Here is an 18869-nt window from a genome sequence, read left to right as displayed (position 1 = left end):
GAATAAGAGGTTTACACTTTATTTTAATATGATAAACAGTATATGAATGAAACCCAAAAGTGACGTTCTGACACGTAACAGTGTCTTTGTTACACTGTAATTATACATTTAAGTTCTGAGTAATATTACATAACTACATGTACTTACTATAAGGTTAGGATTAGGGTATGGTTTGTAATTAAATGAAAATTCTGTCATCATTTACTCACCCTAAAGTTGTTCCAAACCTGTATGAATTTATTTTTTTCTGCTGAACACAAAAGAAAATATTTTGGAAAATATAGTTAACCAAACTGTTGTGGGGCACCATTGACTTCCATAGTAGTTTTTTTGTTTTCTGTACTATGGAAGTCAATGGTGCCCCACAACGATTTGGTTACCTACATTTTCTAAAATATTTTCTTTTGTGTTCAGCAGAAAAAAATAAATTCATATAGGTTTGGAACAACTTTATGGTGATTAAATGATGACAGAATTTTCATTTTTGCGTGAACTGTCCCTTTAAAACACTGCTACATCACAGATAGAAGATAGAAATGTTCTTACAATAAATGTTTACCTATTTTGTTAAAACTGTTTCTGTGAGACTATGCATCATTCTTCCCTAAAAATGTAGTTCCCATAATGCTTATAAATAAACTCTTAAGAACTCAGCATCTTTAGATTAATGTTTTCACAAAATGAAACTTTATTTGTAACACTTCCATAAGTATATGGGGAAGAATGCAATGACTCATAAAAGTGATGATCTTGGGTATTGCACAGACCTTGTTTTATTGCACTCAACAACATACAAATATCTTTAAGAATATAGACAGGACTGTAACAAATGGTGAGATAGTAATAATGAGCCATGTCCGCATTATGTGACTTTTAAAATGAAAATAAACAGGGAAGATGTTCAACTGGACCTTAAACTGTGGCATAATAATAAGATGTTTACCCGGTCACATACTTTTTAGTGTGAGTGGTAAGATGAAAATCTTCTGGACATTTCAGAAGAGAAATTAAATAAATTACAATTTTGCTCATTAGTACTGCAAACCACAAGCAAGAAAATTTTGACGATTGGTGCGGGACTTTTTAAGCAATACATGTCTTTAAGAATTAAATATACAACAGAACTGAATCATAAGCACGTTTAATCAGGATAAAATGTCAAATGTTGAAAATAACTTTAAAGTTAACAATTAAAACACTGCTGTACCAGAATTAACCAAATTATTTTCAGCTTAAACAGAGGGAGCCTTTGGTTATTAATATATATTATAATTCATTATCTGTCCTGTAGACAGTATGCAATGTAGGATCATAAAAAAAAGAGATTCTATTGTTTATAACATTATATTATACTATTATTATAAGTTATAAATATATTGAATTCCAAACATTTTCATTTGGTGCAAAGACCAATTAAGGTCTGTTGTTTGATGAGGTGTCATTCATACATAGTGTGAAAATATATTCATTAAATTATAAAGGCCTGTGTATAAAGCAGTTATTTATGAATAATGGTTACACATTGTTAAAGATTTAATTGATTGTTACTTTCTCATGTTCATAGTTCATAGTGTTGCAGTGGGGCACAACAGTAACTATTTCATTACAACATATCAAAATGTGCAGGACACCTCTAAGTGACACTTTATATAAAACTAAGCATGTTTGGTACGTAAACACTTACCAAAGACAGGGGGTGTTTTTGGTTAATCAGTAATACTAAAACAACTGCCTTCCAAAATACCAGAATATTCTCTTTTTTAAAGGGTTAGTTCACCCAAAAATGATAATTCTGTCATTTATTACTCACCCTCATGTCGTTCCACACCCATAAGACCTTCGTTCATCTTCGGAACACAAATTAAGATATTTTTGATAAAATCCGATGGCTCAGTGAGGCCTGCATCGCCAGCAATAACACTCCTATTTTCAATGCCCAGAAAGCTACTAAAAACATATTTAAAACAGTTCATTTTTTGTGCCAAAAATAACAAAATAGCGATTTTATTCAACAATATCTAGTGATCGGCGATTTCAAAACACTGCTTCATGAAGCTTCGAAGCTTTACGAATCTTTTGTTTTGAATCAGTGGTTCGGAGCGTGTATCAAACTGCCAGAGTCACGTGAACTATTGAAGTTTCAAAACACAGCCTCGTTTACTGAAATCATGTGATTTTGGCGCTCTGAACCACTGATTCGAAACAAATGATTTGTAAAGCTTCATGAAGCAGTGTTTTGAAATCGCCCATTACTAGATATTGTGGAATAAAGTTGCTATTTTGTTATTTTTGGTGCACAAAAAGTATTCTCGTCGATTTATATTAAGGTTGAACCACTGTAGTCACATGAACTGTTTTAAACATGTTTTTAGTAGCTTTTTGGGCATTGAAAAAGGGAGTGTTATTGCAGGCCTCACTGAGCCATCGGGTTTTATCAAAAATATCTTCATTTGTGTTCCGAAGATGAACAAAGGTCTTACGGGTGTGGAACGACATGAGGGTGAGTAATAAATGACAGAATTTTCATTTTTGGGTGAACTAACCCTTTAAGGAACAACACAAAAAAAGACAGACTGCTCTTAAATATACTGAAACAGGAAAATCCTTAAATCCTAAACCACATTTTTACAGAACTAACGTCAAAAATAAATAAGGCAAAATAATGCAATAAATTGAGTGTATCTTGGTTACAAGAGTTAATAGGACTCTTTTTAGTAGTAACACTTTTGCAATGTCAAATTTGTTCTTCGTTTCATGGTTGATTGTGATTAGAATAGAAATATGCAAAAGGCGAAGCTAGAGGAAGTGTTCTGTGTGCTGTAAACATTTAACACCGCTTTATATAAATTCTTCACATCTTGCAATTGAAACTGGTTTTTGTTCTCTGTATGTTAAGTAGAAATGTTTCAGAGGTACAGTATGCAGTACAGTCTCCTTGAGTTTGGCAGCACTGTCTAGCGAGCGACTGGCTTAAAGCAGTGTGTAGAACTGGCCTGTTCTTAACCTACCAGAGCAAAGTCACGGTTCAAACCATGGCTGAAATAACTGCTACTAATAAGGCATGACTGGGGCTAAAATATGGTTATCTATGACTAGATCGACCCTACAGCTAAGCAAAACATGAACAGTGTGATCTAGAGTTTCTCAAAGCAGATGGAGCAGAGCAGGAAGATGGCATACAGGAACATAAGCCCAAGGCCTAACCTCCGGTCCAGCCTCCAGTGGTTCAGGTGCACGCTTAGTACCTGTGCAGATGGACAGAATACACGCCATGTACATGCCATAAGTAAATGCAAAAATATGAGATGAGAGTTCTCAAATTCTCAATGATGAACTTACAGTAAGAAAAACAGAAGCAAGAAGGAGAATCACTGAGTACACCAGCCCCTTACTGTTAATGAAGACCTTGAGGAAGACCAAGAGAGAATGCTGTAAGAATTGAAATATTGTACACTTTTGGTGCCATCTGTATTAAACACACAGAATCAGGATTATTTTTTAACTAAAACGAAGTATTAAAAATGTGTTAATTAAAAAAAAAAAAAAACTGAATGAAACAAACTTAAACTAAATGAAAAGTAGAAAATGAGTTGCCTGGGCCAGTGTTTCTCAACTGGCGGGTCACAACCAAACAGTGCGTCACAAAACCGTTTGGAGTGGGTCGCAAAGTGTGAAGTCAAAGAAACAACAACAACAAACATAATTCTTAATGTTTTTCTGACGCTAAACTTTTATTTTGAAAGACGCGCGCGAAAGCTGTTGACTCTTCAATCAGACGCAGTTTAAGTAAAGAGTCTCTGAGAAAAACATGTTGTCCTGATTCAGTATCTGCTGTCAGATTAGATGTAGTTTCAGTGTCATTATTCTAACATTATTTTCCTAACTTTTTACGAAATAAAAAGTCTCTCACCTCAGAAAAATAAACATTTCTGTCCTGTTAGATGATATACTCTGCTCTTAGTGTGCACTCTTCAGTTGCACGCGCAAATGTAAATCACTTCACTATATATAAAGAGCAAAAGAATTTACAAGTATGCAACGTAGTAAAGTTGTCAATTAGTAAGTCATGAAATTACTAAAGAGTTTCAATAAATTACATGACTGGTATGTTGTTTGTTAGCTGGGAAGGATTTGCATGCAGGTATGGTGTTCACTCTATTCATCAGGAGAAGTTTCCATATGTTTCATTAAAAGTTCATGTTAGTATTGTGTATTTAACTTGGTAACTGTTGTTTCCGTAACCCCAAAATACCTCTTTATTTTCACTTTATGTTATTTTCTATATTTTTGATGATTGTGGTGGCTCATTGCAACTTATTAACTTTACTGTATTAATAAAAACTAGTTTGGGACTGCTATTTATCAATAGCCTTACTTTATATTGTTCATTCATCAGTGTTAGTGATATTCTTACAATTTATGTGTATGTAAGTAAAGTGGGTCGGTACTTGTATGTGTGTCAACCATTTTTGTGAAATAAATTTGCTTGGTTTTTAAAATTATATATTTAGGCCAAATTCCTAAAAAATTGGGTCGTGGCTTAATGATCATGGAAAATGTGGGTCCCAATGTCAAACCAGTTGAGAACCACTGGCCTGGACAACAAACTGAAATATGTTTACAATGAAGCATTAAAATTACGTGGAAATACATAAAAACTAAATGTGAACTAAAATAGAGATAAAAATTAATTAAACCTGAATAGTAATATTAATAATAATAAAAATGAAAAAAGCACATAAAATGACTACAACTTACTAAACTAAAATAAAAATGAAAACTGTAAATGTAAAAATAAAAGCTCATTAAAACAAATAGAAAGTAAAAGTAAAAGGAAAGAAACTGTAAGTTAAAATTAGGGATGGAACAAAAGGAGTTTTAAGACTTTTAAAAGTTGCCTGAAAATATTTATTTGCTTTAAATATATTAATTTTATTTCATTATTAAATTATTGTTATTATTTATTTATTTTTTTTTACATTCAATTAATTTAATTTTTGTGGATCCACCCACAGTTGTTTGAGAAAGAATCGCAATTCCATCCCTAATTGAAAATAAATACAAACTCACCATTGACCCATAATCAACTACTAGAGTGCGTAAAGCCCATGGGAAACCAAGACCCAGCAGAATGTCAAAAATGTTGCTGCCGATAGAGTTGGACACCGCCATATCTCCCATACCTGCAGCACCAGACACATTAATTCATTCAATCATCAATAAAACTCTATAAAACTCAATAAAACTGGTCAAGAAAAGAAAAAAAATGGGGTTATCTTAGCACCTTGACGGGCAACTATGAGACTAGCCATGCAATCTGGGACACTGGTGCCTGCTGCTAGAAACGTAATACCCATGATAACATCTGGAATGTCCAGTGTAAAACTGATAATGGTGACCTGCAACAAAGATATTGTGTATTAAACAGAAATCCTAACAGGCCATCCTACATATTTTTTACAGTGATAATGAGCATTGAAAGGCTGATCTCACCATCCACACCATGAGGTAGGAGAACACGGCAATCCAGAGTGTTGAGGCCACAAAGGTAACCATGAACCAGCGCTCCCAGCGCGGCAAAACACAGTTGGGGACAGTGTAGTACAGCAGGCAGCCTAAGGGCCATGAAAATGCCCACTTCACTTGCTCCCAGCACCCCTCTGTGGATAAAAGTACTTCAAATCATTACCATTTCATACTAGGCTCCTTAATGCCACCTACAGGACAAAGAGAGTATCACAATTTCAAATGTCACCAGCAGGAAAAAGACTGTCTATATCAGGGGTGTCCAATCCTGCTCCTGGAGTGCCACTGTCCAGCAGAATTCAGCTTTAACCCCAATTATACACCTGAACCAGCTAATCAAGGTCTTAGTAGGCATAATAGAAACTTTCAGGCAGGTGTGTTGAGGCAAGTTGGAGGTAAACACTGTAGGATATTGGCCCTCCAGGAACGAGTTTGGACACCCCATGTCTATATAAGCCGCTTTTCCACCGAAATCACCCGGAACAATTTGTCCCAGGAACTTTTTTCCCCCAGACCTGTTGCTGTCTGCATTTCCATCGCGGTCTAAAGTACAGTGAAGATTAGTCCGGTCCAGTTCCCACTGGATTTCGTCCTCCGCATATAAGCTTAATAAAGCCTGAACCTCGTTGTCTGTCCATCATTCGTAATTTTTAAACTCCGTTGTTTATTGGAATAGCAAACAACTCTTACTGTACGCACCGCAACAAACTTTTAAAAATTGTGGTTGAAATAAAATGCAGCGTGGGGTCAACCAATCAAAATGCTGCGTGAACTCAACCAATCAGCATGTTCAGCATGTTCAAGTCCCACCCCTGAAAGTTCCTGAACTTTGAAGAAATGTACTACCTAGGCTTTAAATTTTTTAACCGGAACTTCATTTAGACCCTGATCCTTGCAGTCGAAGCACAACGAGTACCACCCCAAAGCCCCTAGTTCCTGGGGAAAGTTCCTGTGGTGGAAACGCGGCTATAGACAATGATGCTTGAATGAAATATTAATGATCTCTCCTTATTTGCCTTTCTTTTAATGAAATGTTTCAAATGGATCCCTTTTGAGCTCTTTAAATTGCAATTTTCACCCTTCCTGTCATCTTCAGTAACATGTTCAATTGTTCAGCAGCGATGGAGTTCATTTGATTGCAAGCTGCATTAGCCCCGAGTGATTTGAGAGCTCTCATCACTTTTCTATAATCATAACACTAGTGCACAAATCTAAAACGCATGCCCCCATTATCTACAAATGGCTCTTAGACTAATGGATTATGGTCCTTAATGGGTTAAAAATGAGAACCATTCTCCTAATCAGAATGCAGGGAAAAACTGGAGACACTTGAAGCACAAACTCAATGTGTTGTCCTGTTATTCCGAATAATGGTTAAATATAATGTTTTGATATCATTTATAAACATATCCACTAGAGGTGGGAGTGTTTATGCACCTCATGATTCAGTTTGTTTTTGATTCAGGGAGTCATAATCAAATTCTAAAATTATTCTGGGTGAATCTAATTTTTATGAGTGCTATAAGGATTCCACAAAAAAAACAAAACTACTTATTTCAAATATCAAAAATATTCATGATACAGATAACTGGTTGTTAACTTTATTAAATCAATTGAGTATTGTTTGAGAAACAATCTGTAATTCATCCTTAATATTCACTCACCTGGCACAGTAAGAGGTCTGAAGGGTTGTTCTTCATCTGCCTCTTCTTCTTCCTCTTCCTCCTCTTCTTTAGGCTGCGCATCCTCTATATCTGTTACTCGTTCTAACTCCTGTCCTTGGCCCCTCTGTCTGGGTTCCTCCAGGGGTTGAGTTTCACTCTCAAGGGCCCCTCCATTCTCCAGACCCCAGGGAACCCCCTCCATGCCTGGACCATCTTGGCCGGCAGTGTCCCCTGCTCCACTGCCACTGCTGTCTCCAGGGCTCCTGTTTCTAATCAGTCTCTGCCTCTGTGGAAGACAGGCAGAAGATGTGAGAGAAGTACAGTCGAACACTGTGCAGGGGAGACCCAATGTGAACCCCTTCAACCGAATGAGATTCAGTTAGATGAGAAATGGTGAGGACAGAGTTGAACACAAGATAAAGCGCAGCCTGTCAGGGCTTCTTAAAGATGACATGCAAGAGCTGCAAGAGTCAAGCCAACAAGCAAGTCATGTGAACAATATTGTAGATGGAATAAAGCATTTGCCCAAACAAACAACAAAATGGTTGTTACAGAAGATATCCAGGGGTTTAAACGAATATGGAAATCAGGAGTAGTGTCTAAGGATGCTTGAACCTATAGGAAGAAATACTATTGCTGACATTTGAAAAGTATACAGGAAATGACAGCAGACGTTCTGGACTGGATCAGTCACCATCCTACCTGCTGCAGATGTTACAGTAGGAGGGTCATATTAAAGGACCCATAGGAAAAAGAAACCATAAATAAGATCTCTTTAATATTTAATTTTTACTCTCCTAATTTTAGCAGAAGCACAGCTTTTTTTCTTAATCCTTTTTTTTATTTTGTTTTCCAATAAAACATAAGCCATATAAAAATTTAAACAATACATTTATTTGAGATTAAACATTGTGTAAGATAATAAGACTTTATAAGAATATGTATTGAATTAAGTTTTTTCTTATCTCAAATGTAATATTTTCTGATTTTAAGCATAAACCTCAAACTTTTTTTTCCCTTAAACATTGTTTTGCTCGAACCTTTTGATTTAAAATTATTTGCTAATGGATTGAGAAAAATATTCATTTCAATATTTTATTTATTTATTGTTTTATTCAGCAAAGATGCATAAAAAGTTGGATTGATCAAAAGTAACTGTAAAGACATTTATAATGTTACAAAAGATTTCATCTATTTGTATCTGTTTCAAATAAATTTTGTTAATTTGAAATTTCTATTCATCAAAGAATCCAGAAAAAATATATCACAGTTTCTACAAAAAAATATTGAGCAGCACAACTGATTTCAACACTGATAATAATGTTACTTGAGCACCAAATCAGCGAGAATCATGTGACACTGAAGACTGGAGTAATAATGCTGAAAATTCAGCTATGCTATCACAGGAATAAATTACATTTTTATAAGTATTTAAACAGTTATTTTAAATTGTAATAATATTTCATAATGATACTGATACTACATTTTTTATCAAAAACAGTAAATGCATAAGATAACTATCAAAAACATTTTAAAAATCTTACTGACCCCAAATTTTTTAACAGTAGTATATTCTTAAATATAGTCTTAGTCTTAATATCTTATAAAATGTTGTTTTTCACACCAGTATTTTTACTGAAAAACTGAAAACTTTAGATCTTGAAATAAGCCTGATAGTTTATATTCTCGTTTGTGAAACTGAGGTGCTGTTGTCCCATCCAGACGTGCAAAAAGCGAGCAAGCATCCAGCCAGTACCTCAGTGATGAGCATGCGTCCGGCCATGCTGAGGCGAGTGCGGGGGGAGAAGTGGGGCGTGATCATGACACGGAGGCTTGCCTCTAAAAAAGAGAACTGGTGAGGGTGTAGACTCATCAACTCATCCACCATCACCACCGGGGAGTCCTGGCCACCCGCATTCTGACCTGACAGAGAGAGAGACGAGGTACTTTATAATGCACAACCACTCAGTATGATCCACACAGCTCCACCCTCCACCCACACACACACCTTTCTTCAAGAGGATCATGGAGGTGTCACAGTGGGGGCTTGCCTCTCCTACCGACACATCTCTGCGCAGACTGCTCACCAAACACGGCTGACCTGGGATACCAAACCTCTGCTCCACCCAGCCCCAAATCTGACTGTTAAACCTTGAAATGGACACACACAAACCCATATTATATATTGGGAAAATTATGCACTGACCAAAAATATAAGTATGTAAATATGTTAATTAATCAAATAAATAAATAAATATTATCTTATTTACTATAATATAATAGATTGTATTTTTTATTATTATCGTAAATTATATTTTGACTGGTACTTTATATGATAAGTAAAAATGTTAAATACTTCATGAAAAGGATGTAAACTCCATTGGAATATAGTATGTAAATAAGTTAGTAAAAATAAATAAATAAATAAATAAATATTATATATTTTATTTTTATTTAATATATATAAATGATACATATATATTAAATATTATATAATATTTATTTATTATAATATAATAAATATTATATATTTTATTTTTATTTAATATAGTATTATATATAATACTATAAAAAATATATATTTATTTATTCATTTATTTTTAAATAAATAAATATTATATATTTTATTTGTATTTGATATAGAATTATATACATAATACTATATTAAATCAAAATAAAATATATAATATGTATTTATACTAACTTAGTATGTAAATAAGTTAATAAAAATAAATAAATAAATATTATATATTTTATTTTTATTTAATAATAATACAATATCAAATAAAAATAAAATATATAATATTTATTTAATATTATATTTTAAAATATTAATATATTATATTAATATTATATTTTATTTAAAATAAAATATATAATATTTATTTATTTATTTTTACTAACTTATTTACATATAATATATTATTTAATATAGTATTATATATATATATATATATATATTAGGACTGGTACTGTATATGATATGAAATACTCACTTCATGATAAGGATATAAACTCCATACATGGATATAAGGATTATAGTCTCCCACCTGCAACAGTGATGTTATATGATAAGGCTATATGCCCAGTTTCAGTGAAGATTAAATGTCAAAGAAGATTATTACATCTTATTTATAATGACTTTGGCACACTTACCAGATTACTTTTTCATCATATATGACCTGAAATACACAAAAATAGATACAAAAATGTCTTTAATTGTGACTACAAAACACAAACAGGCAAATATGGTGCTGCTTACCAGAATCAAGGCCAACACAGAGAGGATGTAGAAGATAGAGTCACGGAAGAGCGGCCACCAGGTCAGAGTGATGGTCTGTAAAGCAGGAATGGTGAAAAGTCACAAGAAACAAACACAGAGAATCTGTAAAGTTTTATATTTTATATAGTAAAATAACCATAAACTACCTGCCCAGAAAATATTCCACAAACTCCGATGATGACCAGGATGTTGAAGACAGCTGATCCCACAATAGTTCCCACCCCCAGGTCTCCCTTGGTGATGAACACACCTGATATGAAGAGACAACTACTTACTGACAGTAACAACGTATTACAAAAAAACATCGCTAGAAGTCACCGATACTGACCAATCAAAGATGTGAAAAGCTCGGGTGCGGAGCTGCCTGCTGCCATGAAGGTGGCACCTGCAACATCCTCACTGAGGTGCAGATTCTGAAAAGACAAACTCCAGCTCAGAATAAGCTCTGCTATATCCCAGTAACATTGAGATTCCTGCCGGTAGCAACAAACTACACTCACCTCACAGATTTTTTCCAGAGAGGGGACAAAGTAGACATCGCAGACAATAGCAAGGGCATAGAACATGTAAACTGCCTGTGGTCAAAACAGCACACAGAAGACAGGTCAGCAGAGAACCTTCACAAACACTCTATCAAAGACCGTACTGCATGAAGTCTTTCATTTTTAGTTATTTTGGTAACACTTTACAATAAGGTTAACATTAGTTAATGTATTAACTAACATAAACTAACCATGGGCAATACATTAGTTACTGTATTTATTAATCTTTGTTAATGTTAGTTAATAAAAATACAGCATGTTAGTTCACAGTGCATTAACTAATGTTAACAAACACGACCCTTGATTTTAATAATGTATTAGTAAATGTTGAAATTAACATTAACAAAGATTAATAAATGCTGTAGAAGTAATAAATGCTCATTATTAGTTCATGTTAACTAATGTAGTTAACTGATGTTAACTATGAACCTTATTGTAAAGTGGGTCACACTTTACAATAAGGTCTCATTTGTTAACATTTCTTAATGCATAAACTAACATGAACTAAACAATGAGCAAAACATTTTTTATAGCATTTATTAACCTTTGTTTATGTTAGTTAATAAATCTGTTCATGCTAGTTCACAGTGCATTAACTAAAGGTGACAGATACACCTTTGTATCTTAGAAATGTATTAGTAAATGTTGAAATTAACAAACTAAGATTAATAAATGTTGCAGAAGTATTGTAAATTGTTAGTTCATTTTAACTACTGCAGTTAACTAATGATAACATAAAATCCTTATTTTAAAGCGTTACCCCTATTTTAAAATTGAATTTATTCCTGTGATGGCAAAGCTGAATTTTCAGAAGTCAGTCTTCAGTGTCACATGATTCATTCTAATATGCTGATTTGCTGCACAAGAAACATTCTTTTTACAAGAAAATGTTTTTACGCATACATTTTCAGGATTCTTTGATGAATACAACATTCAAAAGAACAACATTTTAAATGTCTTTGCAGTCACATTTGAATGCATCCTTGCTGAATAAAAGTATTAATCTCTTTTAAAAAAATCTTACTGACCCTAAACTTTTGAACAATATGATACGGTCAATCGTTGCACCACACAGTTCTCTGTATATTTATCACTGGACTGTGGCATACTTACACAAAACACATGCAGTAGAACTGCCCCATGCCTCCTCTGTCCCTTAGTGAAAATGTCCTCTGGAAATTCATGGATAGCTGGGTGGAAAAGTAAACATTTTTGAGAATGCAGACGTACTATGAAACAATCACTATTCAAACTATGACTATAAGACTATGAAATTAATCACCCTCCAATCACTATGAAACTATCTTGACAGCTCTGGTCTGAACTGAAACAGGTGCTAATCACATTTAGCACATTAACATTTGCGTTAAAGGTCACATCTTAAAGGTTTTGCATCTGACAGCACACAGTGGCTATGAAACCTTATTCTGGGTTACTAAGAGTTTCTTTTGGCCCTAAAAATTGTGACTGATAAGAGAATATTTAACCATGCACATTCAGATGTATATATACAAAAACAAAAGTTAATTTGATTTAATCTTTAAAATTTGATTTCATTTTTGAAAACGCTAACCTATCTAGTGTTGCGCTTTCTCACTTCATTGATGTACTGTAGTAGAGAATCAAGAGAATGTGTTCCATTTAACTTAAGGTTGTTAAGAAGCTTTTGTCTATTGTAACTAAGTGGCAATTGAATTGACCAGCCTCTTAGCTAATCTGTAATAGTGCAGAGAGGCCAGGAAGAGTGGGCCCAAATCAGAGGACTGGTAATACTTTAGCCCACAGCTTCTTGAGATGCAATCAGCGTGAAGACTGTTCTTGCTCTGACTGCCTTAAAGAGGCCAGCTGTCTAATAAACAGCCATGAAATAAAGAGACGAGGGAGGAAATGACACCCCTTTAAATGCACAAAATAATAACAATCACAGCTTTTCAGTTTTTAAACTTTGCTACATTTATCAATTATTGCAAGTGCCATTCCACTAGATAATATGCCAAATGTAATGGAGAATATGTCTTTATTATCCTGAGCAATGCTATCGAATCTGTTATCGCAATGCATACTAGAACAGCTGCTCAGTTACATTTAAGATTAAATTTACCAAGGACTCCCTTATTGAATTTCATAAATCAGAAGGATTTATAAATTATTTTAGAGCCTTTTAGAGCATTACATTTTATTACATTTGTCCTCCAAAAGCAATCTGCTCTGCCTACACTACCGCTGATAATTTAGTTAGCTGTTTTTAAATATTTATAAGCCTTGCAAACAACTTTTACTAAATAGCAATAATATATCAGCAAGCATAATAATATATACAGATGTAGTATTAAATGTCATCAAAAATTAAATCACTTCATATGTGAACAGACTGCAAGCAAATAATCTTTAGCAAAACAGTGTATTTTTATGTCATTAAAGTGACATAAAAATGGCAGTAAAGAGCCACCAGGATAAAGCTTTTTAAAAAAGACGCATAAGTATCACAGAATGATCCCATGTGACATGTGTCATACATTACATGTATTGCTAAATGTAATACAACTCCTAGAAATCCCAAAAAAAGTATCCATGTATTTTCTTCACAGAGTTCAATATCTCAGATGACAGTCAGAATGACTTTTGACAGGTGTGAATGCGATAGCTTCTTGTTGCGACAAACACAATTATTATTATGTATTATATTATTGTATATTATACAATTATTTTATATTCACCTCAGAGAAGAAAGTACTTGGATTGTATTTCATGTCACGTTTTTATTAATCAACTCGGAGTGAACTGTGGTGTAACAGAGTGTCATGAATGTGCGCCGTGCACAGAAGACCAACGGCCAAGGTTGGGATTTTCTTTAAATAATACATTGATACATTACATTTTGGTTTGTTTTTCACCAAACCTTATCATATACCCCCAGAACACTTGGAATATATGACATATGTAGCATTGGACCATTCTGTGATACTTCTGCATGTTTTTTTTTTTTTTTTTTAAAGCTTAAAGCTGGTAGATATTTACTGCCATTATATGGATGAGCATGAGTGGTACATTTTTTTTTTTATTTTTTTTTTAAATATATCTGCTTTTGTGGTCCAAAAAAGAACGAACGGCATACTGCATCAGAACACCAGGGTAAGGTAAATGACGACTTAATTTTCATTTTAGGGTAAACTAACCCTGTAAATGAATTCAATTTAATTCATGACACCGACTACAGTATCAAGCATAAAAGTCCGCAAGGTGGAACCCCGTGCTTGGATCCATTAAGGGTTGTGGGACATCAGAACTGTCACAAGCTTTAATACCTGAGACACTGAACATTTATTTGGTGAAAAAACACTCACAATCTTTCATTTCCAAAGGTGAGATCAACATATCAAAAAGTGAGTGATTTGGAGAATGGGAGATGAAAAAAAGGAAAGAAAGAAAAAAAGAAAACACCTCTGTCGATGAGTCATTTGAGGAGTCGATTGAAGAAAAAAGGGCATATGACTAATATATCTAAAGTGGCACACTTTGAATGCTTAAAACAGACTATCCTCTGTTCTGAAATTAGGGATTCCGTTGCTTAGTAACACAAGCCTCAAAGGGGGCTTGACTATGAAGAGGGCACCTGTCTGCATCACTTCACAGAATGAAGAGGCAGGGGGAAAGATAGCAAGATATGGAAGGATGTGATACAGAAAGACAAGCGAATAAAGAGAGAGAGAGAGGGCGAGCTGCACTTGCTTTCACTCACCAGCTCTGGGTGTGTTTGATGTCTGGTTCTCCTCGATGATTTGCTGGGCTAGTCTACGCCGGGCCCAGGTCAGGTCTGAATCCTCTTTGGAATGGGCTGTAAAAATGCATAACATGTATACCTTTAACATTTTCTACTTATACATTTTTATTTTTATTTTATTTTTTTTAATAAAAGCCATTGCAATGGCACAAATGTAGCTTCTCAAGACAATATATATATATATATATTTTATATATATATATATATATATATATATATATATATATATATATATATACTGTAAAACCACAGTTCTTTAGTTACACCAAAGATGCAGAGCAGAGTGCAAAAGTCAAGTAAAAATGCTTCTATTTTGCATTCTTTTCTAATTGAATACATTTTTTTTTCAGGCTTTTGGACACGCTGTATCAAACTTCAGCTTATTTAAAAATAGGCAAAAGATTGAGGCAATCAGAATGCTTCCTCCCGTTCTCTCAAGTTTCCATGGAAACCTGATCCAAAAGCAGTGATTAATGAGTGGTGTGGAACTGGATTTGATCCCAGAGAGGGTGTGGTTTACCCAAGAACCAAATGACAAAGATAGTTCTCATTTGCATATGCAAACTAATCAGTTCCAAATATAACTGCAATAGGCTGAATGCCTGTATATTAGAATATGTAGACCAGACAATATTAACACAAAGGCACAGTAGTGATGGATAAAATTCAAGAGAGCATGATTCACACATAACAGCAACCTGTATATTTGAAAATTACTTTTTAATGATTTTTTTTTTCCAATGATGAGTTTACTGAATGACTGAGTTTAACTTATTTTAAGGTCATGACCAATTATAGAATTCAATTGTCATTTGCTAAGATGCCTAATTCATCTATAATAGGCTATATGGTTTCTGTTTTTTTTTTTGACATGTCTATAGATTCACGTCTAAACATGCATTGTGCTTGACATGGTAATGTTACAGTCCATTATTAAAGTGAAGCTTCAGTTACTAAAAAAAAAAAAAAAAAAAAAAATTCACACTCTTTTATTCAGCTGTAGATTCCAATGGCACTTTTTCGGAGCTGCTTAACATTCAGACTCAGCCTCCCAGAGGAACTCATTACTCACACAGACAAAGCTGGAAAAGTTAAAGGCACTATGAAAAGATCAAATTATAAGCAACACAGAAGAATGACGACACAGAAGCAGGTCACATTATACTTCCACCCCATCCCGTCCCATCCCATTTATGTCAGCATCAGTTTGTGCTTTTCGACAGATTGTCAAAATGTCGCCTCTGGCAGAACTCATTAGGAAGCTGACATATCCCGAGGTGTAACATGCTATTCTCAATAATAGACAATTTTCTCTCAAACATTTATGATATACAGTGCTGAGAAAAAGTCTTAGGCCACCACCAGCTTTGTTGTTTTAGCAATGTTTTAATGACCATCCATATTTATTTTTTTGTCTTTATTATGATACAAACAGTAAATACAGGAAATATGTACACACAATGTGAAGGAAAAAAAAAAAAATCAGAAAATGGCTTCTTTAAGCAAAAATCAGCATTTAGTGTGACCTCCTGGACATAGTTTCTCAAAGAAGAAAATCTGAGAAACTTGTCTTCAGATTTTGAAAGTTTTCTTGGCTTTCCAGTCTTTTCCCATTCCTTTAGGTTTAAGAGAGCCAGTTCCTGCTATTGCTTAAGTGTAAAGGGAGGTCACCAAACCAAATACTTGCCACTTTAGCCTATAGAAGTCTTTTTTTTTTTTTCAGATTTTTTCTGTTGTTTAATTCTGCATACAAATTTCCTGTATTTTCTGGTTATATTCTAATAAAGAGACTGAGAAATAATTATATATGGTCATTATACCATTGCTAAAACAACATTTAAAGGTGGCCTAAGAATTTTACACAGTACTGTATATCCAGCTTTTATCAGCTCATATTGAGTACTTTTTAAAAAAATATTTTGAAGCACTTTTGTCAGACCACAGTAACTAATTAAGGCAAAAAGGCGATTAAAAATGGTCAAAAATAAAAAGAAATTATGACCAGTTAAAGCACATGGACATGTTATGCATCAACTAATAGTTAGATCACCCAAAAAAAGAAAATTGTGTCAACATTTACTCACTCTCATGTCATTTCAAACCTGACTTACTTTATTCTATGGTACCCAATAGAAAGCAATGTTGGACCCCACTGACTGTCATTGTGTGAATAATAAAAATTGCATAAATAAATAAAATAAAATAAAATAGTGACATATTTTTCAAAATAACTTTGTGTTTCAGGTTTGAAACGACAAGAGGGTGAGTAAATGATGACAATTTTCATTTGGGGGTGGATTATCCCTTTAATACGTATGTAAACATATGGTTCCTATACCATTATATTACGTCATATTCATTTAATTGTCAAAAAATATAATTTAGGTGCTCTATATAAGCACCTAAATTACAACGGAAAGTTTGTACCTCTAAAAATTGATTAAATGGACCCTGGACTGATCTTCTCTGATGTCTGAAGAATTTCTAAACCCCTGCTGATTCAATCCTTCAGCCTCTGAAGATGAGTAATAGTGAAGACCCAATACATAGGTGTGATGTCCAGGTAACAATGCTCAAGAGATTCCGGACAGGTCACTGCGAAATATGTCAGGCTGAAGCAGCTGTCACAGTGATGCCCTTTAGAGAAAGGCAATTATGCGCCTGCCATGGTCCGCCACCCCTGCAGTTCAGTTAGTCCCTGCCGCTCTCCTCCTCCGCAACTCCTTTTGGGGTTTTAATGTGACATCTCACGATGCTTCGAAATGAACTGGATGAAGAAATTGAGTAATCCTTATTCTGTTCTCAAGTGTGTAAACTATTTAATGAGTTTTGACTTTTTAATTTTTTAAGACTTCTGATCGCAGGCATCTGATTAACTTTTTGTGTTTGGAACCGTATATAGGCTATAGGCCTACCTGTATGTCAAAGATAATAGGTCTACATATTTCTGAGAACCTCTCGAACATTTTGTTTTTAATTTAGGGTGGATTATGACAGTCCCACAATCCTCACCCTGTTCCTTATTCCCAGTTGGTCTAATTATTGGATTTGACCATTATAGCTGCATATATGGTTGATTCAAAGCCACACTGCATCACAGAAATACATTATGACAGAAACTAGTTAATGAACCATGAATACACATCTCCACGACAATGAAAAATACTCAGTTGTACTGCAACACACAGCATGCACCACGGCAAACACGTAAAAACTAAACATTTAACAAAAAATATGTAATTATTAGCAGCGGAAAGATTTGTTAATGAATAAACGCACCTGTTACATGAAGAATTTGAGCGAAGCAGGTGATGGCGATGAGCCCGACAGCACATATGAAGAGCCGATAGAAGAGCCGCTGCCGTCTCGATACCAACACCGCCTTCATCCCTCCACCACACCTCTCAAAACATGTCCACCCAAGAGAGAAGCCCTCTTCTTTCATTCACACCACCTATATTGGCCTTTCTTTTCAACATACGGCGGGCTAGCTTGCTTAAATTCAGCCATACGTCTGTCGCCTTAGCATCCTACCGCTTCAATAAAGACACACGGTCATCTTTCACTTACCGATATTTGCCCTCTTTCGGATCTTTAGTAATGTAACGGAACAACGAAAAGATTTTAAACTGTCGTTAAACAAGAAAAAAAAATTCAGATGTTTTCACATATTGTCTCAGCTTATAAGCATTCTTATCACATCCACCTCCATCTCCATCTGTGTCCCTCTTTCTCTCTCTCTCTCCTCCCTCCACACAGAGCTCGACTCCGTCACCGAGGGTGTTTCCCAGACTCACAACTGCGCTCTCATGCAGGGTGAACTATAAGAACAACACCGTTATCCAGCTAAGGTAAATCGTCTCTCTTGAGTGTTTGTAGACTAGATATACTGGCCTCAAAAAGTATTTGGGCTATTTTCTACGAATAGAGTACAAAATAGGGCCAGAAACTGGTATATAGTTTGGCTAAATTTGGCACTCTGTCACCCAGCAGGGGCTTGCTAGTTTGGGATGAAATTATGGTTTGTAGTTAATTTTTTTATAGGAAATATATTTGTTTTCTAACAATAATGT

The 18869-nt window shown here is 34.5% G+C and overlaps 1 protein-coding gene across 2 annotated transcripts; it reads right to left on the bottom strand.

Moving 5' to 3' along the window:
- Positions 1-750: 750 nt before the first annotated feature.
- On the bottom strand, positions 751-18789 carry slc24a6a (solute carrier family 24 member 6a). 2 transcript variants are annotated; one of them, XM_051860305.1, is made up of 17 exons: positions 18076-18789; positions 14755-14850; positions 12129-12205; positions 10974-11048; positions 10802-10886; positions 10620-10723; positions 10453-10527; positions 10347-10372; positions 10187-10240; positions 9199-9341; positions 8947-9113; positions 7191-7476; positions 5494-5660; positions 5285-5399; positions 5071-5183; positions 3340-3405; positions 751-3245 (listed from the first exon to the last, which is right to left on the bottom strand). In XM_051860305.1, exons 1-17 carry the CDS (start codon positions 18239-18241, stop codon positions 3135-3137), a joined length of 1926 nt encoding a protein of 641 aa, XP_051716265.1. In that variant the 5' UTR covers positions 18242-18789; the 3' UTR covers positions 751-3134. The 2 variants fall into 2 exon arrangements, with proteins under 2 accessions (XP_051716265.1, XP_051716266.1); XM_051860306.1 differs by having other exon boundaries at positions 9028-9113.
- Positions 18790-18869: the final 80 nt, after the last annotated feature.

This window comes from Ctenopharyngodon idella, chromosome 14 (assembly GCF_019924925.1).
Source record: "Ctenopharyngodon idella isolate HZGC_01 chromosome 14, HZGC01, whole genome shotgun sequence".
Taxonomy (NCBI): domain Eukaryota; kingdom Metazoa; phylum Chordata; class Actinopteri; order Cypriniformes; family Xenocyprididae; genus Ctenopharyngodon; species Ctenopharyngodon idella.
This window is presented reverse-complemented; position numbering and strand designations above follow the sequence as displayed.